Raw genomic sequence first — 17,418 nt, forward strand, 5'->3', positions numbered from 1 at the left:
GCCGCGTTTGCCCACTGCCAGAGATTTTTCATTGAAAAAAAAAAAAGTACTCAGGAGCCGAGATACAGAATTTTTAAATTAACAAGGAAGTGGATGGGAGTCTAGATCTTCGAAAAATCATATCTCCTTGGTCTTTGGGTCAAATGGGAAAAAAAAATGATTTTTTTTTTTTACTTTTTTACGTCAGTGGCAGCATTGGTAAACGTGAATAATTACGTTTATTACGTCAGTGGCAGTGAATGAGTTGTATGTTTTGTAATAATAATCAAAATGTACAAAGTAACTAGTAACTAAAGTTTTCATATACAGTAATTGTAATGCAGTAAATGTACAATATTTGCCTCTGAGATGTAGTGAGTAAAAGTATAGTAAATTGCAAATACTCCAGTAAAGTAAAAGTACCTAAAAATTGTACTTCAGTACAGTACTTGAGTACATTTACGTGGTTACTTTTGTCTGTGTGTTCGCAGCTAATCTCACAAACCACTGGACCGATCGGTGCCATATTTCTTGTGCACATTGCCAGTAGGCCACAGAGGTAACCGATTGTTTTCCCTCCATTTATTTTGTGAAATTGTGTTTAGCTTTCATTTCAGAATGGAAGTCAACGGGGCTCGGATCAGAATGAAACAGTAGTCATACTGTACGTCATAGATATGTCATCGATGAATGACGTCATAGGCTGGTTACATGAAGTCTGACGCCGAGCCATTCCCTTGTGGATCTCAGTATCTGGACTACGGTATACCAGGGCAGTGGTTCTCAAACCTTTTTTATGTCAAGGACCCCCAAAATTATATGTATTTGGCCACGGACCCCTATCTCAAAATATGTTGTTCCAGGGACCCCAGAAGTTAAAAAATGTTACTTTAAAAATATATATATATTAAAAGATTTGCAAAAATGTTCATGTTGATTTCTCAAAAATAACAGATCTACATGAGCTTGTATATCTGCTATTTTTGAATAGCCAAAAGTATAAAATATGGATAAAGTGGTTAAAATTATTGTGATGTTATTTCAGCTAATTTTGCCGGGGACCCCCTGGTACCGCCCCAAGGACCGCTGGGGGTCCCCGGGCCGGACCCCACTTTGAGAACCAATGTACCACGGTATTTAGAAATCCAGAACGTGATGATTTTCAGTGCCCTTTAAAAAAAACAAAAAACAGACTCCTAGATATGGAATGGAAACTTTGGCCACATTGAACTTTATCTTGAGATGAATTCTTCTTCCAACTACAAAGGCAGTTTATTAGCCAGAGTCTGTCACCACCACCCACACACCGTCTCTGTTCAGCCCACTGATGTATCTGTCGGTATCGCCGTGACAGTGTCTCATTGTGTCCTCCAGCAAGGTATGCTGAACCTATAGAAGGACTCTTATTTCCTAGTATTCATTGCAAACTTTTGCAATATTTGCAATATTTTCAAAAATAGCAGATGTACACACGCACGAAGTGACGCGCTGTGAGCTTGTAGATCTGCTATTTTTTAATAGCCAACATATAAATGGATAAAGTAGTTAAAACTGCTTTTACTGGGGACCCCCTGGAACAAGGACCCCCTTGGGGTCCCTGAATCCCACTTTGTGAAGCACTGGGCTAGACAATGTCATACATGCCACAGTATCCTCTATCACCAGCAGCTCTTTTTTTTTATTTTTTTTATGACATCGCTCCTATGGGGCAAACCCCCTAGCAGAGAGAGTGTGTGTGTGTGTGTGTGTGTGTGTGTGTGTGTGTGTGTGTGTGTGTGCATGCGTGCGTTTCCTGAAGCCTTCTGGAATCTCTGAACTGTCAGCAGTGTTTTCACTGAAAGGTTTTGCAGAGTTTGAAGTGTGTCGGCTCCAATCTCACAAACCACTGGACTGATCATCAGAGCCACATTTCTTATGCACGACGCCAAGAAAGCAAACCCCTGAATATTTTTCCACATATGTTTTATACATTTTGAAATATATATGACATTTTTTTTATACTGGAAGTCAACGGAGAGGCAAATAACTGCAATATTTTGAAATCCACATGATATCACTCACAGCCATATGATGACATCAGTGTCAACATGGCACTAAGGTTGTCCAAGATTCTGGTGGAAGCCATGCTGTTATTAGACCCCATCTTGTTTTTTGTTTTTTTTACCATATCGTCATATATATATATATATATACGTGTATACCATAATATACCCCGGGGAACTGTCAGGAAGTATGAAAGAAATAGATGCCACCCAAGTCTAGTGTGCTCATAAGACACACCAGGTGATCAGGAGTCAGCCTCTCACCCACATACACATCATAACACAGTGGTGCATGGTGGTGGAGTGGTGGAAGAGTTATTGGTGTCTTCAGCGTGGTACCGCCGTACCGCGTTGGAACAGAGTGGTGGAGCTGCTCAGCTCCTCTGTAATTACCCAGAAAGCCCTGGGGCAAGCTTTGTGTGTGTGTGTGTGTGTGTGAGAGTCTGAGTCTGACAGGAATGCCCTCCCCCTCCTTTTTTGCCTCTCTGCCCCCTCACCACACACACACACACACACACACACACACACACACACACACACACACACACACACACACACACACACACACATGCACACACACTAGCAGAATGCCATGTGTGTGCTGTCTGGGAGGTCCAGAAGCCGTGGCCTGTCTGTGTCTCTGTCTGTCTCTCTCCTCTCTGGAGGTCTGTCAGTGTTCACTGTGTCTGTATCTCTGTCTGTCTCTTTGGAGGTCTGTCAGTGTTCACTGTGTCTGTGTCTATGTCTGTCTCTCTGAAGGTCTGTCAGTGTTCACTGTGTCTGTGTCTGTCTCTCTGGAGGTCTGTCTGTGTTCACTGTGTCTGTGTCTATGTCTGTCTCTCTGGAGGTCTGTCAGTGTTCACTGTGTCTGTGTCTCTGTCTGTCTCTCTGGAGGTCTGTCAGTGTTCACTGTGTCTGTGTCTCTGGAGGTATGTCAGTGTTCACTGTGTCTGTATCTCTGTCTGTCTCTCTGGAGGTCTGTCAGTGTTCACTGTGTCTGAGTCTATGTCTGTCTCTCTGGAGGTCTGTCAGTGTTCACTGTGTCTGTGTCTCTGTCTGTCTCTTTGGAGGTCTGTCAGTGTTCACTGTGTCTGTGTCTCTGTCTGTCTCTCTGAAGGTCTGTCAGTGTTCACTGTGTCTGTGTCTCTCTGGAGGTCTGTCAGTGTTCACTGTGTCTGTGTCTCTGTCTCTCTCTCTCTGGAGGTCTGTTGGTCTTCACTGCGACGCGTCCATGACTTCTCATTCTTAGACATACGACTCTTTAACCCATTAAGACCTGAAGCCGATTCTACAAATGTCTTCTAAATGCCAACAGTATTCTGAAAAACCTATGTTTTTATATCAGTGGTGCTCAAACCCCCAAAATGATATGTTTTTGGCAGACACCCATCTACAAATATTTTGTTCCAGGGACCCCCAGAAGCAAAGATTTTAGTTTTTTTTTTTTTTTGCTTAAAAGCATATATATATTGGGGTTAAAATGATTGTGATGCTGTATTAACAAATTTAGGTGGCGACCCCCCCAAGGACCCCTGGGGGTCCCGCACCCCACTTTTGGACGTTGTAGTGTTTTAGAACTTTAGACCATCTTTGATCATTATTACAGTTGTATGAAGATCAGTGGCTGATGTAGACTCTTCAGTTACGTCTGACAACACTTCATGCCTGATTTATACTCGGGTTGCACGTCGTGTGGCTCGTCGAAAACAGCCGATCTACAAGCTCACGACGCGTCGCAACACGACACGCCGTGAGCTTGTAGATTGGCTGTTTTCGAGGCCCGAGGCGATGCACTTTGATCCGTCTATTTTTCCCTGTATTTCCGTCTGTCTCTCAGTCTGTGTCTGGCTGTCTGCTGCGTGATGTCGAGCCCGTCGACAGGGAGGTGTGAAGGAATCCTTTGAAGCTAACGTTGCGCTGAAAACTATGTCAATATTTGCTCTGGTTTACTTTTTCCAAGGGTCGAGTGGTTTTGAGCGAATTGTGTTTTTGGAATACACAACAACATGGCATGTTCCTCTTCTTAACTAGTAAGCGCTGTTCGTTCGCGGAATTAAAAGCAGTTGTTAAAAAAAACTGAGGGTTCATGCCAGGTGGACTAGAAACGCCAACAAATGAATGTAAACAAGCTCCGGGGCAGGTTGTATTTGCTTCCTTGCCAGTGTTTACAGATGCGCGTAGAGGAAGTAAGAAGAACGGAGAGTCTTAGCGGAAAACAAAAGAGTTTCTCTTGGGCCTTTTCTTTATCCGAGTTTGTGTGTGTGTGTATGTAGTTGCTCCGGGCAGAGGCGGTGAGTGGAAGACTTGAAGCCTCTCCTACTCCGTCTGCTTCATACGGCCGTGTGAAAAGCGGAGGAGGGGTGTGTGTGTGTGTGTGTGTGTGTGTGTGTGTGTGTGTGTGTGTGTGTGTGTGTGTGTGTGTGTGTGTGTGTGTGTGTGTGTGTGTGTGTGTGTGTGTGTGTGTGTGTGTGTGTGTGTGTGTGTGTGTGTGTGTGTGTGTGTGTGTGTGTGTGTGTGTGTGTGTCTCTCTTGGAGGCAAAGCCAAGAGGGTTTCAGAGTTGGGGGGCGGAGGGGGAGAAGATGAATAGGGAGACAGGTCCGTGGTCCTCCTCTCTGTGCTGTCGGAGCCTTCCCATCATGCTTTGCATGCCCTCTCATAGAACTCTTAACCAGTCTTAAACCCTCTGTTTTAAGGAGTTACAACTCTACTTGTCCTACCCCTTGGCACTTGGTCTGTTTCCTTCTACACGCAATCTCTTCGCCTGAAATGGCAGATCTACAAGCCCACAACGCGTCGGGAACATGGCGCAGTATGCGCTTGTAGATCTGCTATTTCTCGTCAAAGTTCCAATAGGGGGGCGGCATTGGGGTTCAAACGGTTATATGTCCCAGAGGCCTTCAGCAGAGTCTTCTCACGATAACCCCTACCAACATTTTCTGGTGAATCCTCACATTGTATTCATTTTGTCTGTTCCACATGAACCAGCATCAAACCATTCAGACACTGACTGGGGACACCCGAGAGATGATGTTGTGACGATGATGTCATTGTCATCAACAAGGCCGCCTGAAAGCTGCAATCCGTAACTTTTATGTCTTACCCTGGGATTCAAAGAGACCATGTTTCTGCCACGGGACAAGCCGGCAATCCCAGCTTGTCCAGGGGACATAATTGTTCTTGTGAGCTTCAGGCTGTGCTACATCAACCAGTACAGTAGGTGGCCTACCTGACACCAGGGTCTAAATGTCTCAATGGAAGAGTGAGGAGACCACCATCTCCAACCACTTATATTGTATTAACACACTCAGACTTGATAAAGTAATGTTTCAGTCGTTGAAACAAGTTCCAGATTGCAGCTTTAAAGCACTAATTTGACAGCACAAATGAGCAGAGCCAGAATGGAACAATGCTGTCAGAGGCCTGCAGATGAATAAAAACCCATCCTCAAACTGTCGGATGGAGCACTGTTGTTTAGAGCGAACATAAACTACTCTCTGCTTTTTAGTAGACACTTGTTTGAACATCCATAAACTCCCCATATTGAATTACTTTGCGCGTCTGGAAAAGTGAGACATTTAAGTATACAAATGGAAAGCGTAGCTGCTATAATCAGTCGGAGCATATCCACATAAATTGCTGCCTCCTAGCGCAAACCACGTTTAACCCATTAAGGCCGGGAACGCATCTGTGTTGATTTCTTTGGCCACCCAAAAATAGCAGATCTACAAGCTTGTAGCTGCTCGTCGATTTTAAATCTTGAACATTTGTGCAAATCTTTGAATATATATATTTCTAAAGCAAACATTTGTAACTCAAATCTGTGTTTCTGGGGGGTCCCTTGAACTATACATTTTGGGATGGAGGTTTGCGGCCAAATACATATCATTTTGGGGGTCCTTGACATGAAACAGTTTGAGCACCACTGATATAGAAACCTAAGTATTTTCAGAAAACTGTTTGCAGAATCGGTCTCAGGTCTTAATGGGTTAATCACCGCTCCATTGCTGCCTTGTTGAAAGTAATTAGATTTATGCACTCATCCTTCTCCTCCTCCTGTCTCGTCTGTCTTGTTTGTCTTCAGGATGTGAAGATATTCCGCGCGCTGATCCTGGGGGAGCTGGAGAGAGGGCAGAGCCAGTACCAGGCCCTCTGCTTCATCTCACGTCTCAACCACAACGAGATCATCCCCAGTGAGTCCATGGCCCGACTCAGACAGGTACGCAAGCATATCATATTTAGATTTCTTTATTTGTCTTTAACAAATAAAACCTAGTACAGAAAACTCCATAATCCTCAGGACAATAACAGAGCACAACCATTTTTGTTCAAGAAGAGGCTGAGAGAAGCAAAAGCTTATCCGGCCCCCTTCTTACCTTGTCATATAACAATATATTAATACATCAGTATGTTATATAACAAAATTACATAAATGTAAACCAATCCCTAATAAAAGTAATACAAAAATGACATTATATAAAGTAAAGAATAATAGTCAATATAAAACCAACTGTCCAACTGTACATAATTTTGAATGAGTGACTGCTTATAGCAGCGCTTGAACTGTTTAATATTATTGCAAATTGTAATATTTTTTTAATCAAGATATTTCCAGAGAGTTATACCACAAATTAAAATGGATATTCATTAGGGATGTGCAATATTGAAATTTTGGCCGATATCCAATTACCGATTAACCACTTAAACCCCATATGGGTAACCCTGTAGTCCCTCAAGGCTCAATACTATGTCTTTTTTGTTTTCTGTTATTGTGGGGAAAGCTTTTGCTGATTTTCAACGAGAACTTTCCCCACAATACGGATGCTGGGGATTAAGTGGTTAATTGCGTGATCAAATTGATCGATACTGATATTGCCTCTAAAAACTGTGCATTCTTGTTACCTGATTGATTCATTAGGCCTGCTGATGCACATGTTAGTTCAAACAACTTAAATGTGGTATTTTTTTGTTGCCCCTTTTGAAAGCTAGCCCAGAAAACACTGACTGAATCTGCAGCCTCCTGCAGCCATCATCACAAAAGGCCTTTTCAGATTCACATTCAAACATAGATATTATCAAATAGAATATCGTCAAAACCAATATATTATTTTGATATCTGTTCGATGCCAATATTGTATTTTTAAGGCCGACATTACGATACCGATTAATCCTATCCCTAGTCTTCATCCTGCTCTTATAATATACAGGGGCGGATTAACCCTTCGGGTGTTCAGCTTGGACCCGGCTTGGTGCCCCCCGGGACGGTTTTGTCAACGGGGGGGGGGAAGGACGCTTCACCAGTGCGTTTCAACACCAAATTGTGCAGTTTTTTGCCGTTTTTTTTTTCTTCACGCCGTTTGGTGCCCCCCCCCCCCCAAGGTTGGTGCCCTGTGCTTCAGCACCTCAAGCCCGTTGGATAAGCCACCACTGATAATATATCTTAAACGTGTTGGCACAGTCTGTGGAGTATTCAACACAGACAGATCGCTGCTTGTACCTGTATGAGAGACAAATTAACCCTCTTGAATCTGTGCATATGAAGTATGCTAAATGCATGGATCAAAGTTCTCAGTCGCCACGACTGATTTCAGTCATTTGGATTCCATAGAAGCCAGCATGTCTTCTATGGAAGCATGTTGCGTGGCAACAATAGCCGATCTTCAGGTTGTAGGTCAGCTATTTTTGGTTATTATTTTAAGATTAAAGCATTTTAAAGTGGTCAAACGAGCAAATTATGTTCAGAAGCATCTTCCATAAAACCCCTAATGGTCTCGAATATTTCATAAAAGCAAACGTTAAAGCCTAAAACATAATACATTATTGTGTTAATTGTTTAGGAAACAGCGCTAGTGTGTTGGGGCTCCATTCACACTGTTTCACAAATCACATATTAGGGCTTGTTGGCCATACAAAGCCTTTCAGTCGTGAGATTTTATTTTGCTGTAATCCATGTAAATGGGATAGCAGACAGCTGGCTGGGTATACTCTATTAATAGAAGAGATTGTCTCTGCTTCTGTGGCTACAAGTGGCTACATCTCTGCTGGTGCCTAGCCAGCCTTGACACCAGAAGGGAACATAGGAAAGGTTCCCCATTTACCCATTCAGATTCAAATGTCATCTCGGCATGTGGTGGAAAAAGTACTCAACTTTTTTACTTAAGTAAAAGTATCAATACTGCAATGTAGACATACTGTTACAAGTAAAGTCTGGAATTAAGAATTTACTTGAGTAAAAGTACAAAAGCAATGGTATCAAAATTACGTACCAAAAGTAAAAGTACTCATTATGCAGAATGTCCCATTTCACAATGTTTCAAATGTATAAAAATCTTTTGAAAATAGCAGATCTACAAGCTCACAATGCATCGCATCGCGATGCATTGTGAGCTTGTAGATCGGTTATTTTCAAATGGCCGATATGTATATAGAGCTGAAGTGGTTAATGTATGTTTTGTAATGATAATCAAAATCTACAAAGTAACTAGTATCTAAAGTTAGAATTGTAGTGGAGTAAAAGTATAATATTTGCCTCCATGTAGTGGAGTAGCAGTAAAAGTACTGAAAGTTGGAAATACTCCAGTAAAGTAAAAAAAATACCTCAAAATTTGACTTGAGTAAATGGACTTAGTTACTTTACACCACTGCATCTCGGGTTTACAGGTGTAACAACGTGGGTGAAAGTGTCGTAAACAAGCTCCCCCGTCATTTGCACTTTCAAGAAGGTGTTGTAAAATAAGAGGAAGAATAGAGAAAGAAAGAAACAAACATGGAAAACAGATCAGAGATGTCAAAGATCCTAATATAACACGAGCAATGTCAAACAAAGTGCACGGATATACAAATATATAACAAGATATAGAAACCAGTCCTTTGAGCGCATAGTCTTTTGTGCAGGTGAGACATCTTAGCAGCAGGTATCAAACACGGGTGGATGAGCAAGCAGAAAGATACTGCAGATGTAGTTGCAAAGCCCCCAAGAGAGATTGTTGGGATTGGAGAGATGAGACATTTTAGCACCACAGGTTTAAGTGGGGAAACATAACGTCTCTGTCAGGTGAAAACGGGTGTTTTGTCCAAAACTAACTTTTCAGGATAATTTTTTTTTGTTGTTGTTGCAAAAGCAGCATATCTACAAGCTCGAACTTGCAGATCTGCTACTTTTAAACAAAGCATTTTTTTAGCTACACTGGTTTTACCTCTAGGCTTTATGCCCTCATGTTTTAAATGTTTTGTTTCAGTTTCTTAGATGTTTTTAATGATGTGATGATCATTTTTTATGCAACTGCCTATTGTAGCACTTTGGAGGTATTCACAAATGTAAAGTGCATTATAAATAAAATCCCTTATTATTATTAATGCTTTTGTGTGACACTGTTGTATGATCAAGTAGGCCGTTCATTTACAAAAAATATGGAGATGAGAGGTTTCTTCCCCGACAGCAACGATGAGCACTGATTGACCTTGGATGATGGATGGTTGTTTTTTTCGTTGTGCTCTGGCAGAAAAACCCTCAAGCCATCCGCTTGGCAGAGGAGCGGCGAGGACTGGAGCAGCTGACCATGAGCGTGGCGGTCAACCTGAGCCGGGCCGGGCAGCTCAGCTCCCACCTCCACAACATGTGCAGCGAGGCCCGCGAGGCCGTCTACACCCGCGAGACGGACGTCAAGCACTGGCTGGAGAAAGGTCAGCGCCGGGGGCGGGGCATCTCGGTGTCACTTTCCCACTATGAAACTATCTATTGCATAACAATGTGTGCTGGCTGGCTGGCTGGCTGGCTGCCGGGCTTGTTGTAAACGCTGCTTCTGTCTGTGGAGTTTATCAGGTTTGAAGATTAACTGCTCCATTGTTCACTTCTTGTTTAACTTATTACTGAAAAAGGCTGTATCTCGGCTCCAGAGCACTTTTTTTTTAATATGTATTTTTCAATGTTATTATGTTATTTTCAAAAGGCAGACAATTAATGTCAACAAGGTCCAATGACCTCGTTGACATTTGTGAAACCACACAGTGCAACCCTCAGTGATTAGCACCCATTAGGGGATCGATTATACTGGAGATAAATATTCTCTGACTACTTGAAAAGGATATAAGAAAATTGAAAAATTGCTGGCACAGTTCGCAATATTTTTTTTATTTCATTGGCACTGAATGAGTTAAGCCTTATTCAGATGTTTTTTTAAATTGCATACAAGCTCACAAAGCATTGCGATGCAATGCGTTGTGAGCTTAGATTGTCTGTTTTGAAAGATTTTGAGTAAAAGTGGTAACAAATCGGGTCACAAAAGCTGCATAATTGCTGTGACTGATGTCATCTAGAAGGTTATTTATAAATGTCTGAACGTGTGCAGCGAGGCCCGCGAGACAATTTACACCACAGACTGGCTGGAGAAAGGTCAGCGGCCATCTCAGTGTCACTTTCACTATGCGTACTGGAAATAGCAGATCTACAAGTAGTTGTGAGCTTGAAGATCGTCTATTTTTCTGCACGCGACACCGTCGTACGACAAATTATAAATCAGGCATAACTGTCTGAAATAATAATGTGTGCCAGGGTTGTAAAAAGCTGCTTCTACGAGTGTTTCAGATGTTGTTGCAAGTTCTGTCTCTTCCCTCTGTCACATACACACACACACACACACACACACACACACACACACACACACACACACACACACACACACACACACACACACACACGCCGCAATCCCTCTTTGTGGTCCCTCCTGCGTATCCTTCCTGTCCAAATCTCCTCCACACCTCTTGAGACTATCTTCTCATTGTGCTTTAATGATACGACTTCAAGTGTTTACTTCGGTTGCAAGGTTTCTCTGTGAAGTGCAGAACCACTCCGGCTCTTTGTGGATAAGATGAGACTCTCTTATCCCTGCCCCTCCCCCTTATCTGTGCACATACAAAAGGCTTCCTCACAGTTTCCACCTTTCTGTTTTTTGAAAAACAAGGTTTCATCCTTGAGCAAAGCTAAAGTACATTTACTATGAAGCACTTTTTTTTTTCTCCTTCTGTATTCCTTTGATGATCTGAGCACTTGTTTGTGACACTGTTCTGCTTCGCCTGAATTTTTAATTGAAAAAATAAGTTCTGTTGATTAAATTGTTGTTTGTGAGGGTTATTTTGCAACAGGGCCCTGTAGCGTTACACCAACGGATTCCCAAATTGTCGGGTGTGAGGAGAATCTATAAGACAGCTTTATAGTATACTGTGACAGCACTATTATCTGGGAAACAATGTTGATGGTCACGGTTCAGCGAGCACGCTGCTGCTCCGCTATCTTCGCCGTGAATCACACAACTTGCATCTCCTTTGCATAACAAAAGTCCCCATTTCACCGTATCGCCTTCCCAACTGGCCGTTTGGTTGACCCCTCTTGCCTGCTTCTACAGTGTGTCATAGTTGAATGAAATCCAATGAACCGTCTGCTGTGTGATTTGCACCAGGGGTGCAACAGTTAATAACTAATCAATTTGGTCGTTTATGAAAAAGATTTTAATTAAATAGAGGGGGGAGGACAACCGCAACAAAAAAAACACTGTCATAAACCATGAAGTCCAGTATTGGGCATGTCATTATAGGCAAAAACGAAAAGAAATTACCCAAAATAGCATGAGATTGCAGATTGGCTATTTTTGGTATTTCTTTGCACAGCTGTTGCATCAGTGGCGTAACCGAGGGGTAGCAAGTGATGCGGTGCGGGGGGGCCACCAGCAGTGGCGTAACGGAGGGGTAGCAAGTGATGCGGTGCGGGGGGGCCACCAGCAGGGGGGGCCCCGCCTGAGCTGATACAAATATTTTTACAGCAAAAAAAAAGAAAAAAGTTGATTTATATTGGTCAAATAGAACCGAATTAGACCAAATTAGACCCGAATCAGACCAGAATTTGTCGCACACGCACGCAGGTTGTGCACGCGCATGCACGCACACGCGCGTGCATGTACGTGGGCCTCGCGTGAAACTCCCGCGGGGAGGCCCCGCGATTCCGCGTTACGCCACTGTGTTGCATGACAAAGTGTAAAGTAGGTGTTAAGTTTGTTAATTAGACTTATTTAGTTGATTATGAAAGAATCTATTACAATTTTATCGCACTGATTCCTTGATATATATATATAAATACAAATATATCCCCCCAAAACATGCTTTGATTAATCTGAAAAGTACTGGATGCAATAATCGTTAAGAAAAAACAAAACAATTGTTGCAGCCCTAATTTGCACCGGACTCTTTCTTTTCCCGGTGTTTCGCCCAGGTGGCCGTGGTTTTGAGGTTAGGTTTAGGCATGGTTTCTGTGCGGTTAGGGTTAAGGTTAGGGTTAGGCATAGCGTTTGTGAGGTTAGGGTTAGGTTTAGGCATAGTTTATGTGAGGTTAGGGTTAAGGTTAGGGTTAGGCATAGCGTTTGTGAGGTTAGGGTTAGGTTTAGGCATAGTTTATGTGAGGTTAGGGTTTAGGCACATAACCACGCCCAGCCGGGGCGAAACGCCAAAGAAAGAGGGAGTCCCCTCTGTTGACACCTCAAAGCTCTGACGTTTACCTTCCTGTTCCTGTTCTGTGCCGTACCCTGTAGGTGTGGAGGGCTCCATGTTCGAGATCCTGCCCCAGCAGACCGCCGAGGTCCCCGGCCCGCCCGCCTGCCGTGCCACCAACGACCTGTGGACGCCGTGCCTGTGCACGTACAGCCTGCGTCTGGAGTGGTACCCCTGCCTGCTCAAGTACTGCCGCAGCCGCGACGCCACGGGGAAGGGCGCCCCCTACAAGTGCGGCATCAAGAGCTGCAGCAAGGGCTACCAGTTCACCTACTACGTTCCACAAAAACAACTCTGTCTGTGGGACGAGGAGACCTAGCATTTTGACTGGGAACACGGAACAAACTCTTTAAGCTTGTCTCAGGTGGAGGAGGTGGAGGAGATGGAGGGGGCGGTTGTGAAATCCATATACCGGTACAGTACTTCAGTGGAGATCATTTCAGGTTCTAAATTAGACCAAAACTTTGTTGGAGAAGCAGCTGTACGAACCGACCTTGTATATTCTATATTAGTCGAGACTAAGACTTTGAAACATAGAGAGGGGGGAAAATTTATACCGGTACATCATTTCCATTTTAACTTCATGAACCCTAGCGTCCCTATTCTGGGCATGTCATAATAGGCGAACATTCGGCGAAAATAGCCAATCTACAATACAAGCTTGTGATCTTGTAGATCGGCTATTTTCAGCGATTTTGTGTAGAGGGGGAAAAAAGGAAGGGGACCATGTGCAGACCCCTGGGGCACCCCAGTCAAGGAAGTATATGGGTTTAAGTGGGTAATGTGACTTTGCCAAGAAGCTGTCACTTCTGTGCCTTTTTTATTGGGGTTGGGGACAATGGGGAGGAATCATCAGAGCGAATGGAAGATGTCAACAACAACCTCTCATACAAACATTTTTTCTTCTTTTTGCACAGAGCTGGACAGAATGTTGTCTTTCTACATCTCTGGCCAGTTCATGTCAACAGAGTGTACCATTCTGCTCAAGAGAGTCAGAGGAAGTGATTGATTGTGGGTCATTCTGTCATTCTGACAAAGGAGAATTTGGAGGAGCACTCTACATCTGTCTGTCTCATCGGTGTAACAGTACGACTCGGTCAGTAGTGACACAGCTTTAGCCAGCTAAAGTCTTGTTTATTAACAACTCAGGTTGGCTGGCAACGTGGACAATAATTCTCTGACGCTGTCTTTATTTATTGTAGTTGCAAATTGAAATTATGGAATATTTTTGTACATTTTGTCGACTATAACCTCATGTAAATTCTTTCCTCTTTTTTTACGTTTATTTGCTTTGGCTCTTGTACGACCCAAGTTCTAAGCTCATGTGTTTAACCAATTAAGACCCGAAGCCGATTCTAAAAATGTCTTCTTAATCCCAACAGTATTCTGAAAAAAATTATGTTTCTATATCAGTGGTGCTCAAACTTTTTCATGTCAAAGACCCCCAAAATTATATGTATTTGGCCGTCGACCCCCATCTCAAACTGTTTTGTTCCAGGGACCCCCAGAAACAAAGAATAGTTATTTTTTTGCTTTAAACAATATATATTCAAAGATTTGCACTCATTTTCACGATTCTTTTCATAGCTTGTATATCTGCTATTTTTGAATAGCCAAAGTGTAAAATAATGCTTTTTAGCTCAAATGAAAAAGTGACACAGATGCGTTCCAGGTCTTAATGGGTTAAAGCTTGTCATCCGCCTGCTCCCTGATTAACAAGAAGTGTGTTTGTGTAGCAAAAACATGTTGAAATGTGTCGAGTGTTTGATTGGGCCGTGCTGTCGTGTTGAGTCCCATCCGTGTATGTATGTCGTGCTACGTACCTTGTTATCAAGTGTTGCGTGTTTTTAAAGAGGGTGTGGTTTGCTAAAACGTCTGTGATCCTCTTTGAAGTGGGACCAATTCAGCCCCACTCCCCCCCCCCCCTCACCTCTCCCATGACACGTGATTCTCAACCTTTTTCATTTCAAGGTCCCCCAGTTTGATGTGTATTCTTAGGCTATTTGATACAATTTGTGTCTCTGGGACCCCAATCTACACTGTAAAGTCCTCAGTGTTCATCTAACTCTGAGAGTGTTCAAACAGAACCAGATGAAGGCACGGCAAGTTTATTTGTATGTTACATTTCGACAACAAGGCCATTCAAAGTGCTTTACATAAAACATTAAGCATTAACACAGTAAGACACAGAGCATTGAGAGAGCTCAATAAAACTAAAACTAAAAATATACACTTTGATTGATTTGATTTGATTGAATACATTATTAACAGGTTTGAAAACAGTACGGCAGTACAGTAAAAGGAAGAAGAACAAAATAACTGCTAAAAGGATAACACAAAAAGCCCCGTGGGGGTTTGTTTCCATTGTGGTCCATTGTTGTATTCAATGAAACGATACAGTGCAGTAGAAATTATTAAAAAAACTAAACAAAAAAAATCTGTAGGTCTGCTGAGTTGTAGCAGATTTTTTTGTTGTTTGAAGGGTCCATTTGGTTCCATTTGTACATTCTCAGAGTTACAGACCCATAATTCCTCAAGGACCCCCGGGGGTCCTGGGACCATGCGTTGAGAACCTGCGACTTAGCTCACATTGTCCTTATTTTACAGGTTCAAGTTGACCAAAGTCAGCATTCTGAAAGGCAATGCTGTTAACAGAATGGCCTAGCGCAGTGGTTCTCAAACATTTCAGGCCGCGGCCTCAACTGGGGACCCCCCACCCTGACAAGCACTTGGAATTGTAGGAGTTGAGGCTTTACATTTAGTTTGACTAGATTCCACAGATGCATATTGTGAAAGTAGCAGATCTACTAGCTCACAACACCTCGCGATGTTTGACCATTTTTTATAGCATAGCTTTTTGATTACTTTTGACGCAGTAATGGTCTTCTTTTGTTCGTTTTTTATTTTAGAGGTATTCAAAAGTTGTCAAAAGTCCTACATTTTCACTTTAGAAATGTGCAGATACCCTGTATACACTTATACTGTATGTTGGTTGTTTACTGTTGAGTGAGAAAACGATGTTGCACATTAAGCTAATCATCTGGGGACCCCCCCTTGGAGGTCCCGACCCACAGTTTGAGAACCACTGGCCTAGGGTTTCAATCCCTCAAACAAGGTTTTACAGTAGATCGTGTCAAGTTGGAACATAATTATGTACATGTACCTACATAGTGGTCCACTTAAGAGTCAATACTGCCATCTTCTGGACGGAACATTCTCTTTATTATTCCCTGTTATTAATTAGTTTATCTTATATTCAAATCTGGTATTTTGTGTCCGTTCATTTCAACAGTTGAACGTTATATCATGTAATATGCATTCAGAAACTTTGATCATTTTTTTATGGTCTAATTCAAGGAGCACCTCTGGGAATTTGTGGGACCAAATTCCGTATTGATTGACAGTATAGAGTAAATGGTAAATTGTGCATTCATATATTGATTGACTGATTGAATACTTTATTAACAGTTTTTTTTAAAAGTACAGAGGTACAGTTATACAATAATGCTAAAAGGATAACACAAAAGGCCCTGAGGGCTTGTTTCCATTGTGGTCCTGTGTATTCACTTCATCAAGACATATAGAGACATACAATACTATACAAGAAATCATCAATACTAGGAGCAGTAAAAGTATAATTACAGAAAAATAGCGCCTTTATCCTAAGCTCTTTACAATGTGCGTTACAGTCACACACAACGATAGTGGAGGAAACCATGCAAGGCACCAACCTGCTCATCAGGAGCAGTTAGGGGTTCAGTGTCGTACTCATTACTTTGACATTAACCCGTTAAGACCGGCGAAAGCATCTGTGTCACTTTTCGATTATTTTTTCTTTGTGCAAATCATGTCTTTTTTAAAGGGAAAATGTTTAACTCAAATCTTTGCTTCTGGGGATTCTACCAATGTCTTCTAACAGTTTTATTTTTTAACTTATGTTGCTATGATTTCAGTGGTTCTCAAACGTTTTCATGTCAAGGACCCCCAAAATTATATGTATTTGTCCGCGGACCCCCATCTCAAAATATTTTTTAATAGGGAACCCCAGAAGCAAAGATTTGAGTCAAAAATGTTCCCTTTAAAAAATATATATATATTCAAATATTTTGCACACATTTTCATGATATTTCAAGGAACTCTAAAATGACACAGATGCTTTCCCAGTTTTAATGGATTAAGCCAGGAGGAGCCGGGGATCAAAATGGCAACCTTCCAATTCCCAAGCGTCCGCTCTACCTCCACTGAGCCACTGCCGATGTCCAATGGTTTGAGTTGTGTCCCCCTTTTTTCACAAATCATGACTGACATGTCTTACATTTCATTCATTTCATTTCATTCATTTCACTCTTGACTGCCATATCAATGTTCACTTTATAATGTGTGCTTGTGCTTGTGCGTGCGTGCGTGTGTGTGTGTGTGCGTGCGTGACTCTACGTGCATGTGCGAGTGTGTGTACGTCTGCTACCAACTGATAAGCCAAATGTGTGAAGCATTTCAATTTATGGCCTTTTACTGGTGATCAAGTGCCTTAACATTTCCATCGTTTGTCATTTTGTTTTTTTGCTATGTAATTCTAGAATAAATTGTCAGACATATTTTTCTATGAAAGTTTTGTATGTGTTGTAAATAATTCTCGTTGTGAGAAAATGAAGCAATTAGCCTATGTACTGGTCAAGAGTTGTGTTTTACATGAATTGTTGTAATAAAGTATCTTTTTTTTTGCACTGCATCACACCGTGGCTGGCTTTTGATGCTACACTGTACATGTAGTTGAAATTCTGCCATTTTGTTGTTTGTCGAACAATAATTCCTGATTAATTATTAATTTAATCTAATTACCGCTGTGTCATTTATTTGAGATCA

The 17,418-nt window shown here is 42.0% G+C and overlaps 1 protein-coding gene across 1 annotated transcript in view; it reads left to right on the plus strand.

The window, feature by feature from the left end:
• oafa (OAF homolog a) overlaps positions 1-17,284 on the plus strand; it is a 38,187-nt gene extending 20,903 nt beyond the window's left edge. Inside the window, exons 2-4 of the mRNA XM_080429416.1 lie at positions 6,104-6,238; positions 9,522-9,702; positions 12,597-17,284. Of these exons, the coding sequence (XP_080285542.1) occupies positions 6,104-6,238; positions 9,522-9,702; positions 12,597-12,874 (594 nt within the window). The 3' untranslated portion in view covers positions 12,875-17,284. The remainder of the gene's footprint in view (positions 1-6,103; positions 6,239-9,521; positions 9,703-12,596) is intronic.
• The last annotated feature ends 134 nt before the right edge of the window (positions 17,285-17,418 follow it).

The sequence above is a fragment of the Gymnoscopelus braueri genome (assembly GCF_963280865.1).
Source record: "Gymnoscopelus braueri genome assembly, chromosome: 5".
Taxonomy (NCBI): Eukaryota; Metazoa; Chordata; class Actinopteri; order Myctophiformes; family Myctophidae; genus Gymnoscopelus; species Gymnoscopelus braueri.